Source organism: Salvia miltiorrhiza, chromosome 8, assembly GCF_028751815.1.
Source record: "Salvia miltiorrhiza cultivar Shanhuang (shh) chromosome 8, IMPLAD_Smil_shh, whole genome shotgun sequence".
Taxonomy (NCBI): domain Eukaryota; kingdom Viridiplantae; phylum Streptophyta; class Magnoliopsida; order Lamiales; family Lamiaceae; genus Salvia; species Salvia miltiorrhiza.
The window spans coordinates 17,869,240-17,894,961 of record NC_080394.1 but is presented as its reverse complement, the minus strand read 5'-3'; the positions used below and the strand labels follow the sequence as shown (position 1 = coordinate 17,894,961).

General features: G+C 38.5%; 4 protein-coding genes and 1 long non-coding RNA gene across 6 annotated transcripts; 3 read left to right on the top strand and 2 right to left on the bottom strand.

Moving 5' to 3' along the window:
• Positions 1–279: 279 nt before the first annotated feature.
• Positions 280–2,387, top strand: LOC131001583 (glucan endo-1,3-beta-glucosidase 3-like). The gene is made up of 4 exons (XM_057928068.1): positions 280–400; positions 629–1,816; positions 1,900–1,933; positions 2,098–2,387. Exons 1-4 carry the CDS (start codon positions 343–345, stop codon positions 2,252–2,254), a joined length of 1,437 nt encoding a protein of 478 aa, XP_057784051.1. The 5' UTR covers positions 280–342; the 3' UTR covers positions 2,255–2,387.
• Positions 2,388–13,319: 10,932 nt separating this feature from the next.
• LOC131001729 (uncharacterized) lies at positions 13,320–14,167 on the top strand. Its single transcript, XR_009094009.1, has 2 exons — positions 13,320–13,550; positions 13,679–14,167. It is a non-coding gene; the product is annotated as an uncharacterized LOC131001729 (long non-coding RNA).
• Positions 14,168–14,425: 258 nt separating this feature from the next.
• On the bottom strand, positions 14,426–16,223 carry LOC131001615 (GDSL esterase/lipase At5g37690). Its single transcript, XM_057928143.1, has 6 exons — positions 15,807–16,223; positions 15,612–15,739; positions 15,394–15,520; positions 15,199–15,311; positions 14,882–15,131; positions 14,426–14,810 (listed from the first exon to the last, which is right to left on the bottom strand). Exons 1-6 carry the CDS (start codon positions 16,123–16,125, stop codon positions 14,599–14,601), a joined length of 1,149 nt encoding a protein of 382 aa, XP_057784126.1. The 5' UTR covers positions 16,126–16,223; the 3' UTR covers positions 14,426–14,598.
• Positions 16,224–17,279: 1,056 nt separating this feature from the next.
• Positions 17,280–20,472, top strand: LOC131001587 (uncharacterized). The gene is made up of 5 exons (XM_057928081.1): positions 17,280–18,487; positions 18,844–18,902; positions 19,011–19,139; positions 19,669–19,804; positions 19,947–20,472. The coding sequence occupies exons 1-5, from the start codon at positions 17,789–17,791 to the stop codon at positions 20,292–20,294; spliced, it is 1,371 nt and encodes a 456-aa protein (XP_057784064.1). The 5' UTR covers positions 17,280–17,788; the 3' UTR covers positions 20,295–20,472.
• A 235-nt stretch (positions 20,473–20,707) lies between these two features.
• Positions 20,708–23,993, bottom strand: LOC131001651 (THO complex subunit 4D-like). 2 transcript variants are annotated; one of them, XM_057928208.1, is made up of 7 exons: positions 23,689–23,993; positions 23,032–23,273; positions 22,105–22,248; positions 21,952–22,020; positions 21,414–21,601; positions 21,253–21,306; positions 20,708–21,054 (listed from the first exon to the last, which is right to left on the bottom strand). In XM_057928208.1, exons 2-7 carry the CDS (start codon positions 23,230–23,232, stop codon positions 20,877–20,879), a joined length of 834 nt encoding a protein of 277 aa, XP_057784191.1. In that variant the 5' UTR covers positions 23,233–23,273; positions 23,689–23,993; the 3' UTR covers positions 20,708–20,876. The 2 variants fall into 2 exon arrangements, with proteins under 2 accessions (XP_057784191.1, XP_057784192.1); XM_057928209.1 differs by having other exon boundaries at positions 22,461–23,273; positions 23,689–23,944.
• Between the last annotated feature and the right edge of the window lie 1,729 nt (positions 23,994–25,722).

The window sequence follows — 25,722 nt, the reverse complement described above, 5'->3', positions numbered from 1 at the left end:
CAAAGTCAATGCTGAAGCTTCGAATAACAGACACACAAGCTGCAGACAGTGGATACTAAAGAAAAGATTAAATTCCAAAGAGAAAAGCAGTAAAGAGAAGAACATGATAGAATGAAGATAATTCTATACAGTTTGGATAATACTTTTACTGATTGATTCTCAACCATTTTCACCTCCTCAATTTCCTTTTTCTTTTGCATTTGCACGACCCTATTTAATTTTCTTGAAAAGTTGATATTCCATTTACTTTTTTCTTTTTTCCATAGCCTTTTCATCGTTTTAAATTTTCTTGCTTTTCTACATTTGGTTAAGAGGGCTTCCAAGTTAGAAGAACAAGCAAGCATGGAAATATTAGTGCTGTTTCTTTTGGTTTCCACGCTCACAGCCTCAGCTGCTCAAGGTACAATCACCACTCACTTGCAACATTTTTCTCATGAAAACACACATGCATTTTCTAAAACCTTAATTAGTTTTATTCCGACATATTACACGTGATGTCCTAGACCTCATTGTTCACAGACAGTTTGGTGTCCCGTTGGGGACATCGATTTATGTTTTTTGATTTCTTAAACTTATATATTTGTGAAGGTGGTATTTTAAATAAGGAAATGATGTCTCTTTGGTGCAGAGGCGTTCGTGGGCGTCAACATCGGAACAAAAGTGTCATCGAGCGAGGCGGCAGCCCTCCTCAAATCCCACGAAATCAAGCACGTCCGCCTCTACGACGCCGACGCCGACATGCTCCTCGCACTCGCAAATACAAGCATAACAGTTGCAGTCTCTGTGCCTAACGACCAAATCCTAGGCATATCCCTATCCAACTCCACTGCCGCAAAATGGGTGTCCCAGAATGTTGTAACGCACTACCCTCACACAAACATCACAACAATCTGCATCGGCGTCGACGCACCAGCCCTTCTTCCCAACGCCCTCAAACACATGTATACAGCTCTTTCAGCTGCAAATCTTGAAAAACAGATCAAAATCTCTGCACCTCTTCCATATACAATCATCCAAAACTCCGTCCCTCCCTCTCAAGCCTACTTCAACAAATCTTTGGACCCCATGCTCGTCCCCTTGCTCAAGTTCTTGCAGTCTACAAACTCACATTTCATGATCACCATATACCCTTACCTCGAACACGTGCGATCAAGCGACCTCTTTCCGTTAGATTACGCGCTCTTCGAGCCAAGCAAACAGACCGTGGATGCCAACACTAGCCTTCGCTATAGCAATGCCTTCGATGCAATGGTTGACGCCGCCTACTCGGCAATGGCTAAACTCAACATCACTAATGTTCCTATAGTTGTGGCTGAGACCGGCTGGCCGTCTCAAGGCGGCACGGACGCCACGTCGGACAATGCAAGAACGTACAATACTAATCTAGTGAAACATGTGATGAACAAAAGTGGAACTCCTAGGCATCCGGGTATCGCTGTCAGTGCCTACATTTATGAACTCTACAACGAAGATTCGAAAACGGACCCCATTTCTGAGAAGAATTGGGGATTGTTCGAAGCAAATGGAACATCTGTTTACACCATACAATTCGGTGCAGCAAATGAGAGCACGAACCAAACATACTGCGCCGCCAAGGCGGGGGCGGACCCAAAAATGGTGCAGGCGGCGTTGGACTGGGCTTGTGGGGCCGGGAAAGTGGACTGCTCGGCGCTGATGGCGGGGCAGCCGTGCTTTGAGCCGGACACGTTGTCGGCGCACGCCACCTATGCGTTCGACTCGTATTATCAGCAGATGGGGAGGGTTGCTGGGAGCTGTGATTTCAATGGGGTGGCCACCGTCACCTCCACCACTCCTAGTAAATATTTATTTATTTTCTTGATCAAGATTTATGTATAAAGTTTGATTTGTTGATTGTTTTTATCCTACATGTTGATGCAGGTCATGGTTCGTGTATAATTTCTCAAGCTGAGAGGTTCGAATAAGTAGTTATACTTATACACAGGGGGTGGGCCGTGGGCGCTAGAAAATAATAAAATTGGTTGGGGGTGCTGAAGCTCCCCCATCACCCACTCTGTTATATGATTATATGAAAACACAGACGATGAATGAATATGTTTGTACGTTTCTGTTTTGCAGTGATAAGAACGGGAGTAGGCTTAACAGCACAGTTCCGGCCATGGATTCTGAGAGCTCCTACACTTCTTCTAGCTTGGCTTATGGTTATGGCTATGGCGATGCGTTTTCAGCAACTAGATTTATGATTGGATTAATTGGATGTGTTGTCCTGTTTTGAGGATTTAGTAGTGAAATTACATAGAGAGACAAAAAAGTAGTGTTTATGTTTTCTTTTAAATTTGATGAATAATGTAGTTGAAGCTTGTATTGGAATTGGAGTCTTGCCTATTTAAATTTTTTAAATTTCAACTTGTGGAGTCTCCATGTACAGAAATAACTTGCATGAGACTATTAAAATTTGTGGAACAAATACTTGGATTTGGAGATTTACTAAAGTTTCAATCAATGATAAAGAGTATGACGAATGTTGAGAAATCAAAAGGTTGTTATGGTGTATATTCAGCGTTGTTTGCCTAAAGCATTATTTAATATTGACTAAAATTTGGGTGTGGTTTCGTAAACCAAGTTTTATTCATTTGTTATTTTTTTTAATTAGATATGGACGTGGATGATATTATGTCCGACTACACTGGTTATCCGATGACGATGTGCTACCTACCGTTGAAAACGTTTTTTCGTGTAGAATATATTAGACTCTAGTTTCGTGAAAATTGATCATCATTTTAGCTGTAATTATGATAAAGAATAGGCTACAAACATTATTAAACTGCGATTTTATTAATAAAGGAAAAGAAAAAAAAACCAAAGAAACCCTTGAGAGCACAGGAGAAGCAGACTAAGGGCCGAGCCTCGTTAAAACCTTTCTACGGAAAACCCATAGGGAAAGACCGTAGAAAGGAAAAAGAGTGCCCGTCAAAAAAAACGAAAAGAAGGGGGGCGAGAGCGGAGGGTTAATTTTCCGGAACTCCGGCCTAACCATCGTCCCCAAACCAACCCGGCTCTCACCCCGCAAAAAAAAAAAAAAAAAAAAAAAAAAAAAAAAAAACCAAACAGAGCCAACTTGTCGGTGAGACGCCGTCGCCAAGTAGCCCAGAAAGGAAAGCTATACTGCCGGTAAGATTCTGTCGCCGTTAGCTCGAACAAAGAAGACAAACATAAGTAAGCAACACAGCCGGTAAGATGCCGTCGCCGTGAGCTTACCACTAAACCACGATCAGAGCGTAGTGAGGTCGTCGCCGGAAACTAAAACTCTGTGAAATCTCCGATTACGCGATCTGCCCAACAAGCAACGACCATGTCAAAAGCAACTCTAGAAACCAAAGCCGCAGCGCAGCTCATCAATGCAGCCCCTCCAGAACTCCCACGATCGCCATCCAAACATAAACTTCCAGCTAACCTGCGATCCGAATATGACTATGACAAGAAATATCCAGTCTAACAGCATCATGAATCACCTCAATCTCATGAGGCCACCAGCCCTCATGTCGCTCATCTGCGGCTAAAATATCAGTCACTTTATTCCCCTCGCGATAGATATGAGAAATTTGAATTTGAAAATCCTTTAGGAGCAAAAGAATCCTTTTCCAAATAGCCGCAAAGCGCCACGGAACCGAGGTTGATCTCTCATGCAGGAGATGCACGATATAGGTTGAGTCAGACTCAATCCAAAGTTGACGCCAGTGTCTTGCATGAGCAATCTGAATTGCCGTAATCACAGCAAGAAGTTCAGCTTCAAACGCAAAATCGATGCCTCCTTTCACATGAAAGCAACCCCTGACCCAACTGAACTTATCTCTGAAGACACCTCCGGCACCGATCTTGCCAGGAGCACCAAGCGCCGAGCCGTCGGTATTAACCTTAATCCAATTATTGACGGGAGGCCACCAATAAACATTGATAAACTCCGGCGGAGGATACGCCCGCGGTCTGACCCCAATATTTTTAACCACCAAAAGATCATCACAAGAATTATGCATTGAACCTAATTTAGTGAAATTATTCTCCATATCCAAAAAAGATACCTTGACCACCTTCAGGAAACGCATAGGGGCAAAGCTCTCATCCTCAAAAATGCATCTGTTCCGTTGACTCCACAAACTCCAAATCAAAGTAATGATTCCTGCTTTCCAGAAGCAAGCAATCTGAGGACTCATCTTCTGATTCCAAGCGTAAACAAAGAAACTGTGAATGTCCGAAGCATCCAACATATGAGCCTGCTGAAACCAATCCAAAAACTTGTGCCAAAGAGGGCGCACCTTCGAGCACTGCCAAAAAATATGATCCATGGACTCCCCTTCAGCCATACAAAAAACGCAACGATTAGGCATAATCAAACCATGCTGAATAAGCCTGTCAAAAGTCGGCATTCTGCCCTGAAGGATCCGCCAACTAACCAGAGAACGACGTACCGGAATATGCTTCTCCCAAAGCCAACTCCCCCATTTGACTTTAGGAAATCTGTGACAGTGATGAGAAAAAGCCAAGGCCGAAGTAACATTCCCATGAAGAGACGGCTTCCAATATCGAATATCAGAATCATCACCAACCGGAGCAAGAATGATCTTACAAACAATCTCAGGGAAGGTATCCACAAAACTTTGAGTAAAATGCCAGATACCATCATAAAAGTACTCAGCAACCGACTGAGTAAGAAAATCTCGCATGAAGTGAGGGACACCACATTTATCAGCAATCAGAAAACCCAACCAATCATCTGTCCAGAAGTTAACCAACTGGCCATTACCGACACTACAATAAGTATCACTGATTAATTGAGGAATTTCGCTGCGGAGACTCATCCAGATTGAAGAAGGGGCAGCAACCGCTTTAGTCTGACCAAACGGCGTGAGATACCTGTCGCGCATGATGTCATAACCAAAATCCGTACCACAAATCACTTTCCAAGCCCGTTTCATGAGAAAGGAACTATTTATCATAGAGAAAGATCTAACATCCAACCCACCTTCCTCTTTGATAGCACAAATTCTATCCCAAGCCACTGTGCAGTTGGGCTTCTTCTGAGCATTCCCAGTCCAGATAAAGTTGCGACAATGTGCATCTAACTCCTTTAACAGAGAGCGAGGCCACCTGTAAATCATCATGGAGTGAGTTAGAGAACTCTGAATAACAGATTTAACAAGACATATCCGACCCGCCATCGATAAATGTTTCCCACGCCATCTGGAAAATTTATTCACAATCTTATCATGAATCGGACGAAAAAAAGAAGCTCGAGTTCGCCCCACAAAAAGAGGAACACCTAGGTACTGAAAAGGCAGAACCCCCATCCGAAAATCCAGGTGATGTCCAATGGCCCGTCTCAAAGAGTGAGAGACCTTATCAGAAAAGAAGATATTGGACTTAGCCGGATTATAATTTTGACCAGAGATCGAACCGTAAACATGCAAGATGTTCCTGATGGTAGCAGCATTATCCACCGTCGCCTTACAAAACAGAATAATGTCGTCCGCATATAAAAGATGCGTCGGGAAAAGACTCCCACGTCTCATACTCATGGGAACAAGCTGACCGGAAGCAACACAATTGTGAAAAAGAGAACTCAGAACATCCTCAGCAATACCAAACAAGATAGGCGACAGAGGATCACCTTGCCTAACACCCCGGGAGCAAGCAAAATAGCCATGAGAGCTGCTGTTATATAAAATGGACAGACGTGCCGAACGAAGAATGATATCAATCCATCTCACAAACTTACTGTCATAGCCTCCCACTCTCAACACTTTGAGAAGAAAATCCCAACGAAGAGTATCAAAAGCTTTAGTGATGTCAATTTTACATGCCATATTAATGCCACCCCCGGTGCGCCGCATGCAATTCACCCCCTCCGAACCGAGCATAATGCAATCATGAATCGAACGTCCACTAATGAAGCCAAACTGATTAGCTGTCACATATCTGGCGGCCACAACACTCAACTGCGTGGCAAGGATCTTGGGAATAATTTTATAGAAGAAGTTAGAGAGCACAATTGGTCTAAGATCCGTGACCGATTGGACTTCCTCTTTCTTGGGGAGCAGAACCATACAGCTTGAATTACAACCATTCGGTAAGTAAGATTTCTGAAAAAAGGTGCGAACCGCCCTAAAGATATCCTCCTTGATAATTCCCCAACAGTGATGAAAGAACTTTCCAGAGAAGCCGTCAGGACCAGGCGAACTAGAGGCATCCATACCAAAAACAGCCGCCGTGATCTCAGCCTCATCGGGGATTTTTGTGAGGAGGGCATTATGATAATCATCAATAACAGAATCAATATTCGCCTCAATCTCCACAATGTCAACATCAGCATGATTATCCTCTTCAAAAAGATTGGAAAAGTATTGCACAATGTGCTGACTGATCGTGACCTGATCATAAACCACATTACCCCCAATATTAAGGTGAGAAACCACATGAGGTTTTCTCTTGTATCTCAGCATACTGTGGAATCTAGGAAGGACCTGCAAATGTACGTCAGCCCACCTATCCACAAACTCCTCAGAAATAAGAGCCCGATCAATAGTCGATTCAACATGAGAGGGCATAAAACGTCTACCAGACCAAGTGAACTTGAGACCCACCGAAGGCGGTTCAATAAAACCAGTAGTTTCAATAAACTCCCTGAATTCCTGACAAGAGGTAGCACTCGGCATACAGTCACTGCTACGCTCATGAGCACCCTTGACCGCATTGAAGTCGCCAATAAAAATAGAGGGACCATTAACATGGTCCAACAAATCGATCCAAAGTCTTCGGCGCAGAATATGAGAGTTCGCCCCATGGACAATCGCCACCTTGAAATTACAGTTATTAAGAATGCACTCCAGAATCACCACCTGCTCAGAAGAGAAAACAACAGTAGTAATCACATTCGGATGAACAAAACACCAAATATTAGAACGTTTATTCACTCTCGCATTTTGATGACAAGGAACAACATTAAGGGAATTCCAAAAAGAAGCAGGAACTTTAGAAAACTTAGCTTTAGGCTCAATGATGCCCATCACCATAGGGGAGAAAGATCGACAGTGCTCTTTGAGTATGAGTTTAGACTCGTCCGTAAGCCCCCGGACGTTCCAAACAAGGATATTCATTAAAATCATTGACGATGTGTGGATCGGGCATCCTCCCGTTCCACTTCACTAGCCCAACTCTTTGCAGAAACATTATTCATAGTTTGCATGCTGGTATTTTTTTCCTTAATGATGGCAAAATCCCTCGGTTTCTGCCCTGAAGCGATCGCTTCTGTCAAATATCTGTTAATTAGCAGCTCAGCTGAAGATGGCCGAGAGTTGTCCAGCTGCTCCGTTTTTCTGAGTCTCTCTTTGATGCTATCCTCTGGTCGAGTTGACACTTTCTTTTTCTGTCCTGGTGGCCTTCCCCGTTTCTTAAGCGGCGGATCCAACTCCGGGCATTTGTTATCCACAGTACTTGCAATTCTGTTCACTTTCATGGTTGTCTCCAGAACTTGTAAATTAATTCTTTTGTCTGCTCCCTTATGCACAATTTCGGACTCCCGCATATGAGAGCTCTCAATCATTGTATCAGTAGAAGTAGGAGTGCGAGGAACCGGCTGTATCATATCTGCTGCCACAGCGTCGCTATGCTCAACAACCTGATCATGCTTGGGCGAAGGGGCTGGTACAGCAATATCTTGCAAAGTCTCCAAAGCTTGATTCTCAAATTCTTGTTCGTTAAAAACCGTATCAGCTGCAGAGCTCGTGTAACCGTCCGATTCTGAGTCAGAATTCTCCGTATCAAGTTGCTCTTCCTCATTCCTTAACTCATCATCAATGGGAACTAAGACTTTTTCCAAAAGATCTGGCCCATACAAATCTTCCAAAGGTTGTGTCAGCGACTCATCCACCCCTTTTGCCGAATGAGTTGAGTTTTCCGGTTGCTCCTTCTCCCTCCAACGATTCTCTTCCTTTCCTTTCTCTTTCTCTTGGGGTTTACTAACAGGAGCCGAAGCCGGCTTCTTTGCTTCCCCCTTTCTGCATCGTGAAATCGTATGTCCTGTGATCTTGCATCGAGAACAATAATGAGGCAAATTTTCGTAGCTAAATTCGACATAAAAGGAGCCCTCGTCACAGTTAATTAGCAGCGAATCCGACAACTGAAGAGATAAATCGACCTCAATTAATATTCGAGCAAAGTGTCCAAACTCCCCTTGGATCGAAGCTTTATCAAGCTTTAAAGGTAGCCCAATATGTCTTCCAATCCCAGCAATAACCTCAAGATGACGGCATTCGACAGGAAGATTATATATTCGAACCCATACCTGACAAAGCGAGGAGATCTCACGATAGGGGTCGAAAATTTTTGTCCATTCCCTTATTCGAACCGATCCGGACGGCAGTTCCCATAACAGATGTTGTTTAACTCTAGTTTTGTCTTCTGGGATCGAGAAATTCAAAATAAAGAAGCCTTTTCCCATAGCAATCAGACGCCAGCTCTCTTGAATGTTCCATAACTTCTGCAAATCTTGTTTGAGTTCCAAGTTGGGTTTGGGTTTCTCTCCCTTGCGAAGAAGCACTCTCCCGATCAAAGCATGTTTCAATTCCTCGACCTGTTTTTTGTAAAGTGCTGAGGGGATGGTGAGAGCAATTTCCTCCCCATGTTTCTCCGGCTTAAGCGCACAGAACATGTGCGCCGGAACATCTTGTTTACGGACCGGACTCGGTCCCAAAACCTTTGCGTATGATGGCTTGTCAGTCTGAATCGTAGCAGTTACTTCTTTAGCAGCAACATCCGCTGTGACGCTCTGAGATATCGTGGATTTTCCACGAGCATTAGGCGAAACCGTAGTCGGGCTTGATGTTTCACGGCGAGGCGGGTCAAAGTTCGCCGATATTTTCGGCATAGCGAGGCATGAGGGATCTCTGATATCAGCCATGGAGGCGGCTGCATGAACTCCAGTCATCGGCGACGTCATCTTTTCCGATCAACGTATGACTAAGGTGTTCCAACATATGATATCCTTCTTAGACATTTTATCAAACACCTTGCGCGCAATCAAGATCCCCAATTTTCATGAAGGTGTGGAGAGCGAGAGCAGAGGGAAAATCATCGAAGAGTGAGGGTGACCCGGCGGCGGCTGGGCTGTCGCGAAGGACGGTCTGGAAGGCTGCTACCCGCAGCGGAAGGGGCTGGCGCGAAGGCTGGTGCTGGAACCCGGCTGGACTGTCGCGACTCTCGCCGGAAGGGAGACGCACGTCACGCACCTGGGCTGTCGGTCGCGGACGGCGGGCAGACGACGTCGACGAGCGGACGGCGGCCGGACGGCTGAAGGTCAGAGATAGGTCAAAGTTGCAAGCGACGAGTTTTTTACTCAGCCAGAGGAAACTCCTTGAATAGGCTACAAACATAAATTTGGTGCAATTGTAGTTATAATTAAATAATTTCTCAAAAGTTCAGACTATACAAAAAATAAATTAAAGTTGAGATTATAAACTAAAATTTGTTGAAAGTTCAGGATATAAACTATAATTAATCATACAATTAATTATCATTATTAACACTACCTTTATGTTGGGATCTTTTCTCCACTCATAATATATTTAACCAATTTTATTAAAATCCGTGTCACTCCCTCCTAAGACTATTTTTACAGAACGGATGAGGCATTTATTATTTAAGACGATGTTGAAATGTTATTTATTTATGTATATATTTGTTTGTTACAAATATATACTCCCCCGTCCCGTTATTCATGGCACGTGCCTTTTTCGCTACGGAGATTAAGGAGAACAAAATTAAGATAAAAGGTGTGTGTCTCTATGTTTAATAGTGTGTTTAATGAATTTTTTATTATTCTTAATTTAACCACGAAAAGTGTTTATTTTTCTTTAACTTAACTCTTTATTTATATTTTCAGATTATTGAATTACTAGCGTCTAACCCGTCGAAATTCGACGGGAATTATTTTATGTCATCATTTATAATTATTTTTATTATTATAATACATGAAATAGTTTATATATAAATTATTTTTTTAATTAATTTGATATGATCAAATTAAATTAGTAATATGTACAATATTTGAAATAATATTAATCTTAATCACTTTCGCTAATTAAATGTAGGTTGTGATAATAGAACTACATTTTTATATAAATACTCATTTGATGAAGTTTATAAAAAGTTGATGTGGGATTCAATATTTTAGAAGAAAAAAATATGTAAATTTGAAGTATGATATGATGTACGATTGATGTGTCGCATTTACTGTTAATCGTATATCGATAATATTTTCTCTCTCCGTCCCTCAAACATTTTCCTTTTTTTTCTATTTTGGTTCGTCCCCAAAACATCTTCCTAGCCTATTTTTTAAAACAATTTCACTAATTATTATTCTTACAATTTCACTTTTTGTGGGACTCGTTGTCCACTTTCACTAACTATCACTCTTACAATTTCACTTTTTGTGGGACTCATTCTTCACTTATCAAATGCATAACTAACTTTTATTAAAACCCGTGTCATCCTCTCGTGGGAAGATGTTTGGGGGACGGAGGGAGTATTAAGTTTGTTGATAAGAAATAATTTAATTAAACATATGTCATCTGAGTATCATCTCATATGGACCTAATAAGACCAGATAGTAATATGAAGCTCTAAAGACCACATACGACATTTGAACGTCAATATTTTGAAAATCATATTCTTTGGAGTTTGTAATACCACATCTGAATTTTGAGCATCATCTTGTATGGAGCTTGAAGATTATAACTTACTTGTAAGTATCATTTTGTCTAGAATTTGTGAAACTATAATTAAGTTATGAAAATAATCTCGTCTCAAACTTTAAACAATATCGTCAAATTTGAAATCATATTCAATCATATACTCCCTCCGTTCACGAAAAAGAGTCATATTTCTCCTCTTTTTTGTCCACAAAAAATAGTCTTATTTCACTTTTTATACAATTATACCCTTTAGAACTTCATGTATTTACTTTATTTGTCATCCAAAGAACTCACCTCAATAATTAAGAACTCTCTCCAGTTAAAAGTTAATCGATTACAATTGGCAATAAAAAAAAATCATAGAGAGTATTTGTAAACCTATTTTTCAGAGTTGGGGCGGCGCCTATCTCCTTCTTCTTCTTCGTCTGAAAGCGCCGCCTCGCTCCTTCTTATGTAGGATTTATAATTAAATAGATATGCTGGATTTATCTAATAGTTTTATACAATTATTTAATAGTACAAATTTTATCTAATAGTTTTATACGATTATTTAATAGTATAGAATTTATCTATAAATTTATATGATTATTTAATAGTTTTTAAATGTAAAAATTGATTAGAAATGTATAAATAAATAAGAATGAATGAGAATTGAGGAAAATTAGAATTAAGTGATTATACGATTGTTGATGATAGGTTCGAAATTAGATATATAGAAATTTGTTGATTAAAAATTTAGAAAAAATACGAATGAATGAGAATTGAAGAAAAATAGAATAGAGTGATTCTATTACGCCACGTATAGAGGATAGAGCTTATTTTACTTATATACATATAGATTGATTAGAAATATATAAATAAATAAGAATGAATTAGAATTGAGAAAATTAGAATGAAGTGATTATACGATGCCACGTAGGATAAGATTTATTTTGCTATAGAGCTTATTTTAATTATATATATATATAGATAGATTATTTAATAGTATAGAATTTGTCTATAAATTTATATGATTATTTAATAGTTTTTAAATGTAAAAATTGATTAGAAATGTATAAATAAATAAGAATGAATGAGAATTGAGGAAAATTAGAATGAAGTGATTATACGATGCCGCGTAGGATATGATTTATTTTGCTATAATGTAAAAATTGATTAGAAATATATAAATAAATAAGAATGAATTAGAATTGAGAAAAATTAGAATGAAGTGATTATACGATGCCACGTAGGATAGGATTTATTTTGCTATAATATATATATATATATATATATATATATATATAAATTTATAGATAAATAAGAATGAATGAGAATTGAGGAAAATTAGAATGAAGTGATTATACGATGCTACATAGGATATGATTTATTTTGCTATAATGTAAAAATTGATTAGAAATATATAAATAAATAAGAATGAATGAGAATTGAAGAAAATTAGAATGGAGTGATAATAATCAAATAGATATGTTGGATTTATCTAATAGTTTGCTATAGAGCTTATTTTACTTTTATATATGTATAGATTATTTAATAGTATAGAATTTATCTATAAATTTATATGATTATTTAATAGTTTTTAAATGTAAAAATTGATTAGAAATATATAAATAAATAAGAATGAATGAGAATTGAGGAAAATTAGAATGAAGTGATTATACGATGCCACGTAGGATATGATTTATTTTGCTATAATGTAAAAATTGATTAGAAATATATAAATAAATAATAATGATTTAGAATTGAGAAAAATTAGAATGAAGTGATTATACGATGTCACGTAGGATAAGATTTATTTTGCTATAATATATATAAATTTATAGATAAATAAGAATGAATGAGAATTGAGGAAAATTAGAATGAAGTGATTATACGATGCTACGTAGGATATGATTTATTTTACTATAATGTAAAAATTGATTAGAAATATATAAATAAATAAGAATGAATGAGAATTGAAGAAAATTAGAATGGAGTGATAATACTTAAATAGACATGTTGGATTTATCTAATAGTTTTATACAATTATTTAATAGTACAGATTTTATCTAATAGTTTTATACGATTATTTAATAGTATAGAATTTATCTATAAATTTATATGAAGGATAGAGCTTATTTTACTTTTATATATATATAGATTTAATAGTTTTTAAATGTAAAAATTGATTAGAAATGTATAAATAAATAAGAATGAATGAGAATTGAGGAAAATTAGAATAGAGTGATTCTATTACGCCATGTAGGATAAAGCTTATTTTACTTTTATATATATATATATATAGAAGATTGCGTTTAATAAATTATTGTATTAATTATTTTTTTAATAAATTTTTGAATCGGATTAGGCTGATGGACTAGTCCAAAATCCGAACACCAAAATATGAATTTATTTTCGCACCAAAATATGAAAGCTCAAATTGTACTCGTTAAACATGGGCTGGCTACATTCAGCTGGACTGCAATCAAACACTGATTCTGGCCCGCTGGAATTCTTCATACTTAATCCGGAAAAGAGACCCAACGCCAAGCCTCCATGGAAACCCTATTTTTTGTCCACGTATAAGAGAAGCATAACTCCCTACTCCCACTTCCCAAATTCTTCGCCACTCATTTTAATATCAATGCCCATTTCTTCAGTTTCCGACTTTTCTATATTGTATCTTTCATGAATTTATTTTTATTTCACCTCAACAGTTTGCATCTTCTATGATTCTCTCTGATTCAGAATAAAAATCACAGAGAATCTACGTAAAGATGCCAAATAATCGATACCTATGGACACGCAGCTCCAATTTTCGCAGTGGTTCCTGCGTTTTCTCGTTAGGTTCCACATTTTCCTTCACTGGATTTGTTTCTAAATCTTTTCGCGATAATTTTTGTTTGATTTGTTTCTTTTTCTTTATTTTTTGGAATTGGCTCGATGATGATTCACTTGCTTTAACCACACCGAAGAGAGGCTGGTTGGTATGCACATTCCGACTTGATTTTAGCCTGAAGGAAGTTTCTGCCGTTTCACTTTGGATCTGATCGGCGGCGGCTTTATGAATCTTTTATCTATTGATTAAAGATGAGGGCTCTATCGATTTGTTCAAAGTGGGAGGGCCGATTGTTGTGATATTTTCTTCCTTTGGGTTAAAATCTTCGAGGAATTATCGATCAGTTTTCTGATGTGGAAAAACTGTGGCCTTTAACTGAGAGCTAGATCTCATCTCATTTTGCAAATTGGTGTTATTTTGAGTTTTGCAGTTGTTTTCGTACGTTTTTACTTTTATTTTTGTTAGTTTATCAGTTTGTTTTGGTATTTCGAATCTACAATTTTATTTTTCTTTTTATTTCAGCTGAATGATTATATTATGTAGAAAGGTTCGTAAAATTGTCGACTCAGTTGATACATAAATCAATCAACTTTTTTTTTTGAAGAAAAACCAATCAATTTATCTTTATTGTGAATATAGAGTGGTAGGGGGATTTTTGATGGACTTAATGTGAGTAATGTTTTATGGGGTGTACTAAAATGATTAAGTTAAATTGTAGTATCAATCATGTTAATCACTCGAACCAAATGAATCAATAAATGTTTAGGCCGCCCACACTCCAACCAAACATTTGCTGGTGAAAGCAGTGATATTTTACCGTTGTAATTGTGTGGTTGTACGAATAACATGGAGCTTTGTTTTTGTGAAGAATTACGAACTCTAATTATGAATTATTAAGCGTCAATTAAGATTTATTCGACGTCCAAGTTTTGCCTTAGATGGTGCGAATAGAGAATTACAATCATAAGAAGCTGAAACGGAAGGTGGAAGAAAACACTTGGGTCTATTTTCAGAGGCAGAGCTTCCCCTGTGAATGATGTCGTTGATTATGAGATGTTAATGCGAAGGCTGGGGAGCAGAGGCAGTAGAGTTTGCAAACATAATGTTAAAGAAGTGGTCGGCTAAGACAACATTAGCTGCATCGGAGGGGTGAAAAGCATCCCAGAAAACATAGTCGTCGTGATTGTCGCATAATTTGGAGTTTGGGAGACACAGGCCTCCTAATTTGGTGTCGACTTTGCAGCAAGATGTGTTGGATACCTTAAAACCTGCAACACAGAATGAATGAATTAAGAGATGCATGAGCATGAGGTAGTGTGGATGTGTGTGAAATGATTACCGTATGAAGAGGGGTTGTTGATCAAATCTAGTACTGGTTGATAAGTGTCTGCGAATACGAGGTGGGAGGACGGCAGATGGGAGTTTAGAGTGGAGATGAGTTGGCTGACTTTGGAGTTGAAGTGTTGAACCCACAGATTGACTTGGTTTAGGCATTGGCCTCGGCTGGATTTCATTCTCTGCGACGGGATGCATCCCAGTGGCCCTAGTCCGTGAAATATCATCTTCCTTGCACCTACTTCATAAAGCCTCTGATCCAATAATCATTATATAATACATGCATGCTTCCCTCTAACCAAATTTTATATACTTATATACCATGAGTTGTTCGGCTAAGGTTGAGATGAGGAGCTCCAAAAACTCATCATGCGTGAACTGCTGCCCGTCTGCCTGAAATGGCTGTAGAAAATTGTTAACGTAGTCGTTGCTGCCTGCATTTAATTACCCGTAAATTAATAGCTTCTTTGAATAGTAGTATATGATTTTGAAAGAATACATGTATATATATTGTACCTATTCCAATGAAGTAGACCGCTTCGTTGCACAGTTTGTTGGATGCCTCGTCTCCTATTTTGGTCCTCATCGATTGCTTGGTGCTCTTAAATTTCTCTATCTGGTCATCGAATGAGAGCCTCTCTATCTGATGAGAGAGAGAGAGAGAGAGATTACATAGCTAGCATTGGACAGCAAGCAAATTAAGTTAGATGAGAGACAGAGAGAGAGAGAGGTACAAAGTAAAGGCCTGTGTGGTTGAGGATGCCAGCTCCACCAGAGGCGTAGTTGACCCCTTTCAAGATGAGGTCATCAGTGGGAGACAAGGAGAGATATGGAGGTGGCGCCGGAATCCCAAGCTTCGCAGCTGAATTTCATCCAATCTTCATTCATATTTCATACGTATATAGTAGAATACAAATGTATTTACTTACAAATAATGTCGCCTATAGTCCTTCCGTTGGTGAATCTTCCGGTGGGTTTGGCGGCTTCAAAGTCGATGCCGTAGTAAGGATAGTTGGACTTGGCGAGGGAGAGCTGCAGGTAGTTGTTGTTCCCCACTTCTGTCAGCGAGTCCCCGAACACGAACGTCACCAACGCCGACGCTGAACCTGAAGCTGCACCAAACATCACCATCAACATCATCGCCATCGCCACCTCTCCTCCCATTAATTTCACCATCACTTGCAGCTGGAATTTCTCTTCAAATGCCACAAATTTATACCAAGTGATGGGTGCATGAGTCGTGCCCATTTTCACCGGTTGTTCCTCATATTAGGTGGTTAGATTTCTCTTAGTTTTTAGAGCATGCAGTGTGATCAATAGGTAGTTGATCATTTCTCTTCAAATTGTTGGCCAACTCTTACTCTCTCACTATCTATTTATTGTGCACTTCTATTACATTGTAGTATTATTTTCTTTTCTTCAAGGGCTACACCGTATCATGTATGCACCAGATTCACTAACTTGGGTTTTAGATACGATACTTCGATTGTAACTAGTGATTACTGGTTTCCTTGTCATATTTTTTTCTTATTTATATTTTGCCAATTTAATTATATATTCAGCTAGCTATGTCAATATTAAATTTGATCGAAATATTAATTAGTAGACAAAAATCAGATTAAAAAAGTGACATTTGTCCGATCAAAAGGGATTTTTAGTCTAGTGAATTGTAACAAACGTTTTCAGTGATTCGAACGGCTAATTAATTGATAATATGTAGTATAAAATTATTCCATTATGTTCAAATCCCACTGCTCTCCCTCCCCAACTCTCCTAAGTAAAAAAAAAAAAAAAAAAAAACGATTAGATTTTTGTCTCTAACTATTAGTGCAATATACTTTAATTTTTTGGGAGCAAAAACTTTTTAAAATTAAGGGTTAATAGCCAGAAAATACACGAACTTTCATCGGAATTGCATATTGCACACGACCTTCAAAAATAGCCATAAAATACACTACCTTTTAATTTAGTCGCAAATTGCATCACGATTGGGTACTTCAAGGGTGCAATTTGCGACTAAATTAAAAAGGTGGTGTATTTTATGGCTATTTTTGAAGGTCGTGTGCAATATGCAATTTCGATGAAAGTTCGTGTATTTTCTGACTATTAACCCTAAAATTAATAACTATAGGTATCTTCTATTAAACTGATATGATAATTAATAATGTATCTCTATTAAATACGGTTTAGAATTATTACTTAGAAAAACATACAACGCTATCCAAATGTCACATCCAAGATATAGATATCATGGCGATGAGAAAATGCTTAACCCAACATCTAAGAATTTGCCATAAATTACTATAGAGTTGTCCTTATTTGATCATATTTCCTTTTTATGACTAAAATATGAGATAAGTCGTATATGGTCAACACCAAATTCAGAGCTTCTGCCTTGTGGTGTGGTTATCGGTAGGAAAAATAAAATTAAATCTTTGAAAGATCAAATGCAAGAAACTGAAGTTGCAGTATATATAAAAAGAAACTGTGCATACACAGATGAAAATAAAGAAAAATGAATCCTATATACTCCTATGTTTCTTTAGGGGGATGAATGTTTAAAAAAATGTTTATTTTTTTAATCCTTTATACCAGTGATATTTCATGTCTTTATACTGTGAGCTCCGATGAAACGTTAGCTCCAAAAACCAGTCGAAAATGATTTCAACTTTTATTTCTGGAAACAGAATACGTACATTACTTTGTATGTAAGAAGTTCTTAATTACTCCACTTACCTAAAAAGAAAAGTTGTTAATATAAAAATTTAATTTCATTATTCAAAGCCTCAAACAACACGTAACACACAAAGAATCGATTGCTTACTTTACAGCTCCACAAACGGGAAGCTTCGACTCCTCTACTTGTCTTCACCACTCTAGTTCCGAATTCGCGCTCAAACTGTTCGATGAAATGTCTGTAGCTTGCGGTGTGGAATGCGTCGTCGTTTTGGGGTGCCTCCGGTGGGTGTGGAAGCGCTGCACCTACATCGGCTCCTACGACAGCGAGAGCTGGGCCACCGCCACCGCCGACGAATTCGACTCCGTGCCCCGCCTCTGCCGCGTCATACTCGCCGTCTACGAACCCGATTTGCGCTGCCCTAAGTTCTCCCCCGCCGGCGGCTACCGCCTCAACCCCGATTGGGTGGTCAAGCGCGTCTCCTACGAGCAGACCCTCGGCCACGCTCCGCCCTACCTGATCTACGCCGATCACGAGAATCGTGAGATCGTGATGGCCATCCGCGGCATGAATCTGCTCAACGAGAGCGATTACAAGCTGCTGCTGGACAATAGGTTGGGGAAGCAGATGTTTGATGGCGGCTACGTGCACTACGGGCTGCTGAAGTCGGCGACGTGGGTGCTGAACGCCGAGTCGGAGACGCTGCGGCGCCTGTGGGAGGAGAATGGGAGGTGTTACAAGATGGTTTTCGTGGGGCATTCATTGGGGTCCGGCGTGGCGGCTTTGTTGAGCGTGATTGTGGTGAACCATGGGGATCAGTTGGGGGGGATTCCGAGGAGCTTCGTCAAGTGTTACGCGGTGGCGCCGGCGCGGTGTATGTCGCTCAACTTGGCGGTCAAGTATGCCGATGTTATCAACTCTGTTATTTTGCAGGTCATTGATTCTTCAACTTAACTTTTGGTTTTTCATTTCGAATTGGTGTTTGATTGTGTTGTGTTGCAGCTTTTGATTTTTGTGTTTGTTTCTTTGATAGATATTATGAGTTGGATGAATTAGGGCTATATTGAATTGCATAACTTAATGAATCAATTCATAAATGATTAGGAAGTAGGAGCTAATTGCAACTGTTTTTCTTCAAATGGAAAGAACTTGTTATTGGATTTGTGTTTCTTCATTAAGTTCTAACGAGTATTATTTATCACTCACTGTTCAAATGAGGTCGCGTAGCTTATACGTTTTAATTCTTGTTCGATGACTTCGATCTTATGTGCGTTGTTATCGCTGTTCAGGACGATTTCTTGCCTAGAACACCCACCCCATTGGAGGACATCTTCAAGTCTGTTTTCTGGTAAATTATTTTTGGCCAGTTATGTGAAGATGAAAAGATGAGGCTTTACAGTCTCACATTTGCCTCTTAGATGATACATTTAAATGGGGTCTTGATTCTTTGTGACAGTTTGCCCTGCTTATTGTTTTTGGTCTGTCTGAGGGATACATTCATACCTGAAGGTAGAAAGCTCAGGGATCCAAGAAGACTATATGCACCTGGCCGTATATATCATATCGTGGAGAGAAAATTTTGCAGGTAAACTACCAACTTTAGCCTGGTTTTAAGTAATGAAGCAGAACTTTGAACTGCTTACCCAGCTATGCAGTTTACAGTAATTATATACATTCATCTCAACTGTGTTCCATATATGTAGTGAACATATTAATTACTACATATTACTATTGAGCTTTTCATAATTTCATTTCCAGTTTGTAATATTGATATCACAACAATTATGATACAATAGTACATTTTATTTTTGTGGCTGAATCATTAATGGAGATACTTCTTTGGTTAAATTACATGCTCTTTTTCCAGAATTACTTTGGAATTGTCCCAAAAGTTAACCTTCTATGCTACTTGTATGATCTGCTCTGCATTTTTTGTGTGCTTAAGGAACAACGATTGCTGAAAAAAATTTGTGCAATATAATCTAAGGGGATTTTCCCTCACCTTTTGCAAAGATGCATAAACGTACATGTGTTTGTACATCTGATGTACATACTTGCTTTTGGAAGAATAAAACTTGATTATTTCTGCCACGTCTGTCTGTCTTTCGTGACAGATGTGGGAGATTTCCACCAGAGGTCAGGACTGCTATTCCTGTCGATGGCAGATTTGAGCATATTGTCTTGTCGTGCAATGCAACATCCGATCATGCTATTATCTGGATAGAACGAGAGGCAGAAAAGGCCTTGGGAGTAAGTAAAGCCAGTTCCAATGCTTCTACTTTTTCTTTGATGTGGATGCTCTCAATCTTGAAACGTCTAGATGCATCTCTCTTAATAAGCTCTCAAGCAAATGCAGCTCAAAGCCTTATCTTTAGTATCTGCGTGTATGTAGAGTTTAAAGGAGCATGATGCAGAGACCATAACAACTCCACCTAAAGTGCAGAAGCTCGACCGGATGCTGACACTAGAGAAAGAACACAAGGATGCATTAGAGCGAGCTGTCAGTTTGAATATACCTCATGCTGTGACGTCCGCTGAGGAGGGATCTGCAGCAGGCAAAGAACCTCATGAAGACGAGACTGGGCTGGGTTCACAAACAGATAAATCATTCTGTAAAAATGCTAGGACCAATTGGAATGAAGCGGTTGAGAAACTCTTCCATAAAAGCGAGTCAGGGAAGCTGCTGCTCAAGAGGGACGATTCTGCTACTGAAAGTGGCTCTGGATCAACAGATGGGTAATCGCAGTAAACCGCATCGTATTTTTAGATTTCTTACCATTCTTTCTTGCACAGGAATTGTATTACTTTTGTTTTGTTCAGCTGTAAATTTTGCAAACATGATGTTTGTGAGATGTTTGTGATTTTCAATATCCTCCAAGACCCAAAGATATATACATTGACGATATGCTTTTTTTTTTTTTGAAAATAATATTGACGATGTGCTAACTTCAAGAAATGTAAAACATTTCAATACCCATGGTGTAACACGATTACATGCAAAGATTAACAGACAATTTCACTTGAAACTCGCTTTGAATTTTGCTATTAAATATTGCCTACTTCATATTTAACATTACGTCTGCTTCCGAATAAACATCACTTAAAACTAGTAAAAGCAAAAATGTCAAAAAAAAAACTAGTAAAAGCAAAGGCTAACAAATTCACGCCACTACTTTACTTTCAAGATAACAGTAATGCCATTATCCAGCTACAGAAAGCAATATCATCCAAACCATCATAAAAGATAACCACTCCAGCAGTTGTAAGCACACCCAGATTGTACAACTAAACATCTTAACAAGTGAATCGCAAGGCCATCTCTCTAAGTCTGCATTGCCTCTGCGTGATAACTGTCGAGTTCCTTGTCAAGGTCATCAGCAGATTTCTCAACCTTCTTTCTCCATTGTGCTCCTCCACGACCACGGCCACCACCATGACCACGGGCCCCGCCACGACCAGCACCTCCACGTCCAGTGTTAGAACCTCCACGACCTCTTTGTCTGGCAAATCATTCACATTACTCAAACATATATCGATAATTACAGAACAGCTGGAACTTTTGCAGCACTGGAAACCAAAGAACACATCTGAAAACATCTCACAATGCATTTTTTGACTGATCACGTCATTGATAATCATGGCACAAACAACAACAAAGAAAACAAAAGGCCCTAAAGAGCAGTACACTGGCAGCTTACCCAGAACCACGATTTGCTGGTGCAAAACCACCTCTTGAGCGACCAGGTCCAGACCTAAGACCACAGCAAGAATCCAGTTAGGAAGCTTGAAACAACTCTCAAGAGGGTTAACATAGCAGAAAATAAATGGAGATATTATATAAAAAGATTCGGATACATACGACATGACAACTGTCCTCTTCTTTCCATTTGCTCCTCCCACTACATTAACACGAGCTGACAGTGGGATCTCTGCATTGGCACCAACTACCTCTATTTTCATAGGCTTTCCATCCAATTGAACATTATTATAACGTTTAAGTGCTTGAAATGCATCACTCCGCCTTGCAAAAACAACTTCTGCTGAACCCTGTTCGACAATTGATGAAATTAAAAGTTGGGAGGAAGAACGCATGTAATGAAGACTGCTAAACTAAGTAGTTTAATTAAGCAGTTTGATGTATGATAATGCAAAACATTTCCACAGGCTCCGACAATACTAAACTGACTCTCCCTGATAACTGATGGAAATGGTCAGACATTTTAGAAAAATAAAATATAGTACTATACAAAACAGTATCCTACATAAAAATCAAGCCTTCTCTAAGCTAGGCTAAATAGATATGTTTGATGATATATATGTACGTAGCCATTCAAAATATTAGTAGAACATTATTTGCACAACCATTAGAAAATATATCAAATAAAATCTAAACTTACACTTGGGCGTCCATTTTTGTCAAAGTGAATGGCATATCGAATCAACTCTCCAATCTCAGAAAAGAGCTCCTGTGCGTAAGTCTTCTTCAGAAAATTTCCAAAAGAGACCATTCAAAGATATATAAAATGTAAAATGGCACATAAAAGTTATACCCTTATATCTTCATTGGAAACCCCAACGTCCAAGTTTGAAATAAATAACTTTGTACCAGCTTCCAACCCTGACAGCCCAGCTGCCTTAAGACTTTCTTCAATCAGACCACTCTGCCATGGTAAGTTCTTGGTTCTGCGGAACGACTGATGCAAGCAAACCAAAACATATTCGAATTGGGATAAGTGAATGTCAGCATATGACCAGAAAATTATATTTTACCGCTCTTGAAGATAAAGTAGATATCATCAAAGATCCAGGGAGTCACATGGAAAAGCTCAAAGAAGATTGATTATCTAAGTCCATTGAAAATTGAGAAATGTAAATTAGTCAATATGGGGATGAAGATTTGACGCACACCATGCCAGTGCCATACAAAGGTGAGAGCTCCAGTTCTCAAGTTCAGCGAAGGAAGCCACCTTTGCAAGATTCCATGAACTGAGATACGACAAATATCTCGCCCCAGAGTATTCCACAGTATGGTAATGACATCCATCACAAAACAGTAGGTATCCGTCACATACTCCCCCTCTTATGATTGGCAATACAAACTAGAGAGATCTCGATTAAACAATTATAGCAAAAAGTTCAAGCCTCAAAATGTTAGGATTTTAAATTGGCGAAAGATCTTAAGTTATCACGTAAGATGCTCCTCTACATAAGATGATAAGTAGACATCCACCAAATCTCTCACTTTTCACAAATCCTTGCACAGTGCTTGATAAAATCCCACAAGAACAGAACCATCAGGAACTTAAGAGCATTCACTAGAATATGATAGCTGATTCCTTTCTGAGAAGCTGTGGGCATCTCCCATGACCAAATATGTGGCAAACCTCTCATATTGAATTTATAAAACTAGAGAACCTTCATTGAGGTACTACAGCATAGCAGATTTGTCTATGTAATGCATAAGACAACGAGCTTGCCTTGGCAATAGAGTAGGCTGAAGTTCGAGTGTTCACTCCAAGAGGATTTCTGCGAGGAGCGCCAAATGGTGGTCTTCCACCACGGGATGACCCTCCAGGCCCTCCTCTTCCACGTCGTGGCCTGCCTTGCCCTCTGCCTCCTTTAACAGTATTTCTTCTACTCTTTATCATATCATCCAAAGACATATCCAGAGAGGCCATAGACAACAAAGACTGCAACTCTTTTCTGAATTAAATGAAAGCTGCAAAATAAGAACGGCGAAGGCACAACTAATCAGCATGATTTCCAGGCACAAAAAGTACCTCTCATAAAACTATGCACTGATACAAGTAATAATCAGCTAGAACACGTTAACAAAGTAAAAGTCAACACACGCAGAAATGCAGAATCAAACATAAAATCCATATATATCGTGTATTTGTGGGTTAAGCGCACCGGCCAAGGGAGAAAAAGCTAGATAACGAAATAAGACTAAATTTTTGCATTCCACAAATAAAAATGCAAATTTTGGGGGAAAGCCGATTCCAATTTGAGGTAAAGGGAATATAGAATTTGATATTTCAACATCTCAACGTCAAAACAGCACATGTGCTTAATATAGACATAGTAAGACGCAGATCGATACAGTAAACCGCGAAATCAGAAAAAATTAGTACCTAAAATCAGCGCGTAGAAGGCAGGAATAGCAAAGAAATCCTTCGATCCTTTGGTATCAGAAGATCCTAAGCAATAAACGTACAAGCACTTGAACACAAACCGATAAAGAGAGAGGAGACTTGGGAGGAGAGAGAGAGATCTGAGGGTGAGTTAAGAATTTGTGAAACAATTTGCAGATGAATCGAGTGCGAAACGGGGGTAGTTTTTCAAGAGGAGCTAGGGTTTCAGACGAAAAGAAAATGATGGAATAAAAACATTTCTTCGACTATAACTTTATAAGCAATTTATGGGCCTTATTGGGCATTCCCAATTGGGCTTTACTGGGCAGTAAGCTTTTGTGGACCGGGGTAGTCGACGTGGACGCAATTATGTTTTGGCACACATTCCATTTCTCTCCTTCCTTCAGTAAATAATTTGTTATATTTATTAGGCATCGTTGGATGGAAAAATAGAATGATTAACCACACATTTGATGGATGAAATAATATATTCACTGTCGTTGTATTTGTTTAGGCATGACACTGGGTGTAATGTGGTAGGTTTTGCTACAGTTATTTTAAATTTTAATATTAAGGGCATTTATTTTTATTGTAAAATTTTAAATTTTTATTGAAAAAATATTGTAGTTTTCTCATTTTTTATTAGATGAGAAAATGTTGGAAAATATTTTCACACTCCTACCTTAAATAGTATTTATCCAACGTTGGAGAGAAAATTAGTGAAAAGGGGCTGCGCGAAAAAATATTTCACTATGTTCGAAGAAAATTTTTCATCATAGTAAACATGTGAAAATGGTGGAAAACAGATGAAAATATATTTGTTCTCTCATTTTCCATCAAAGTAAACGCACCCTTAAAAGAAAAGAAAAGAAAAAACAGAGAAACTTTTTCAATAGCAAGGAAACGCCAAGAAATAATGAAAATTTAAGATGAGTTTCTATTTCGATGGACTTTCTAGCGAGCAATAAACCCAACTTAGAATAAAATGTAAAGAAAGAAACGAATATAGATTGTACGAATGAAAAAATTGGATGGTGACGAAGGTACGAATGTCTTGAGTAACAAAATTATTGGAGTTTTTATTCGTAATAGATTGTGAGTTTGTACCATGAAAACTTGCCTATTTATAGATATTCTTAAATTAAAGGTACAATAGTTTTTTCAATTATGCGGACAGAATGGCAAATTTGTCATTTTAATTTTGTCACGTCTTATGTTAAAGGATAGCTTCGTTATTCCAGACTTCACATGTTTTGCATCGGATAGTGGCATCGATTAGTAGTCATATCTTTTTGTAAAGATATTCAATTCAAAAGATCTTCCGAGAGCCGATAAAAAAGTCTTTATGTATTCCTGGTGGTAGTGACTTTTTGTGGTTTACACCCATTAAATCTGATGTTTTCGTTGGTCCCAGGCGAGTATGTACTGGTGTATGAGGGGAATGCACCAATTTTGATTTCTCTTCGTTTTTCAGAGTTAAGTGTGTTTTGAACATGATCAGCAGATAACTGATGTGCGGAATGTGCTGGTTGATTTAGGTCACTTTTACAAAATCTTTTCAACTTAAACAATATTCAGTTTGTGATTAGTGACTTTAGTCGGTTAAATGAATTATGTTGAAATTTATTTATTTTATGCTTGTGTTAATTGTGATACACGAGGTCACCTTGCAAAGCAGCTAAACAGATATAACAAGACTGAAATGAAATGCTGAAAATAAGTACACAATCAATTTACGTAGTTCGAAAAACACTCCTACGCCCACGGTCTAGATTTACATGAGAATCCACTAATTTCGAATTCCTTATTTTAAAGCTGCAAGTATGCAAGTCAACTGATCAGTATGTTTTGCTGATCAACATGTCTTGTTAGGCTGATCCTCAGGTTATGCAATCGTGACTGTTGTTAAAGCAATTTCCTCGGTTGCACCTGAGTACAACTTCTCAGTTTTCAAATTATAAACTTGTAGCTTACTTGTTGTGTAACTGTATTTTCTCCTCAATTTTATTATTTAAACATTGCATTTGACTGGTC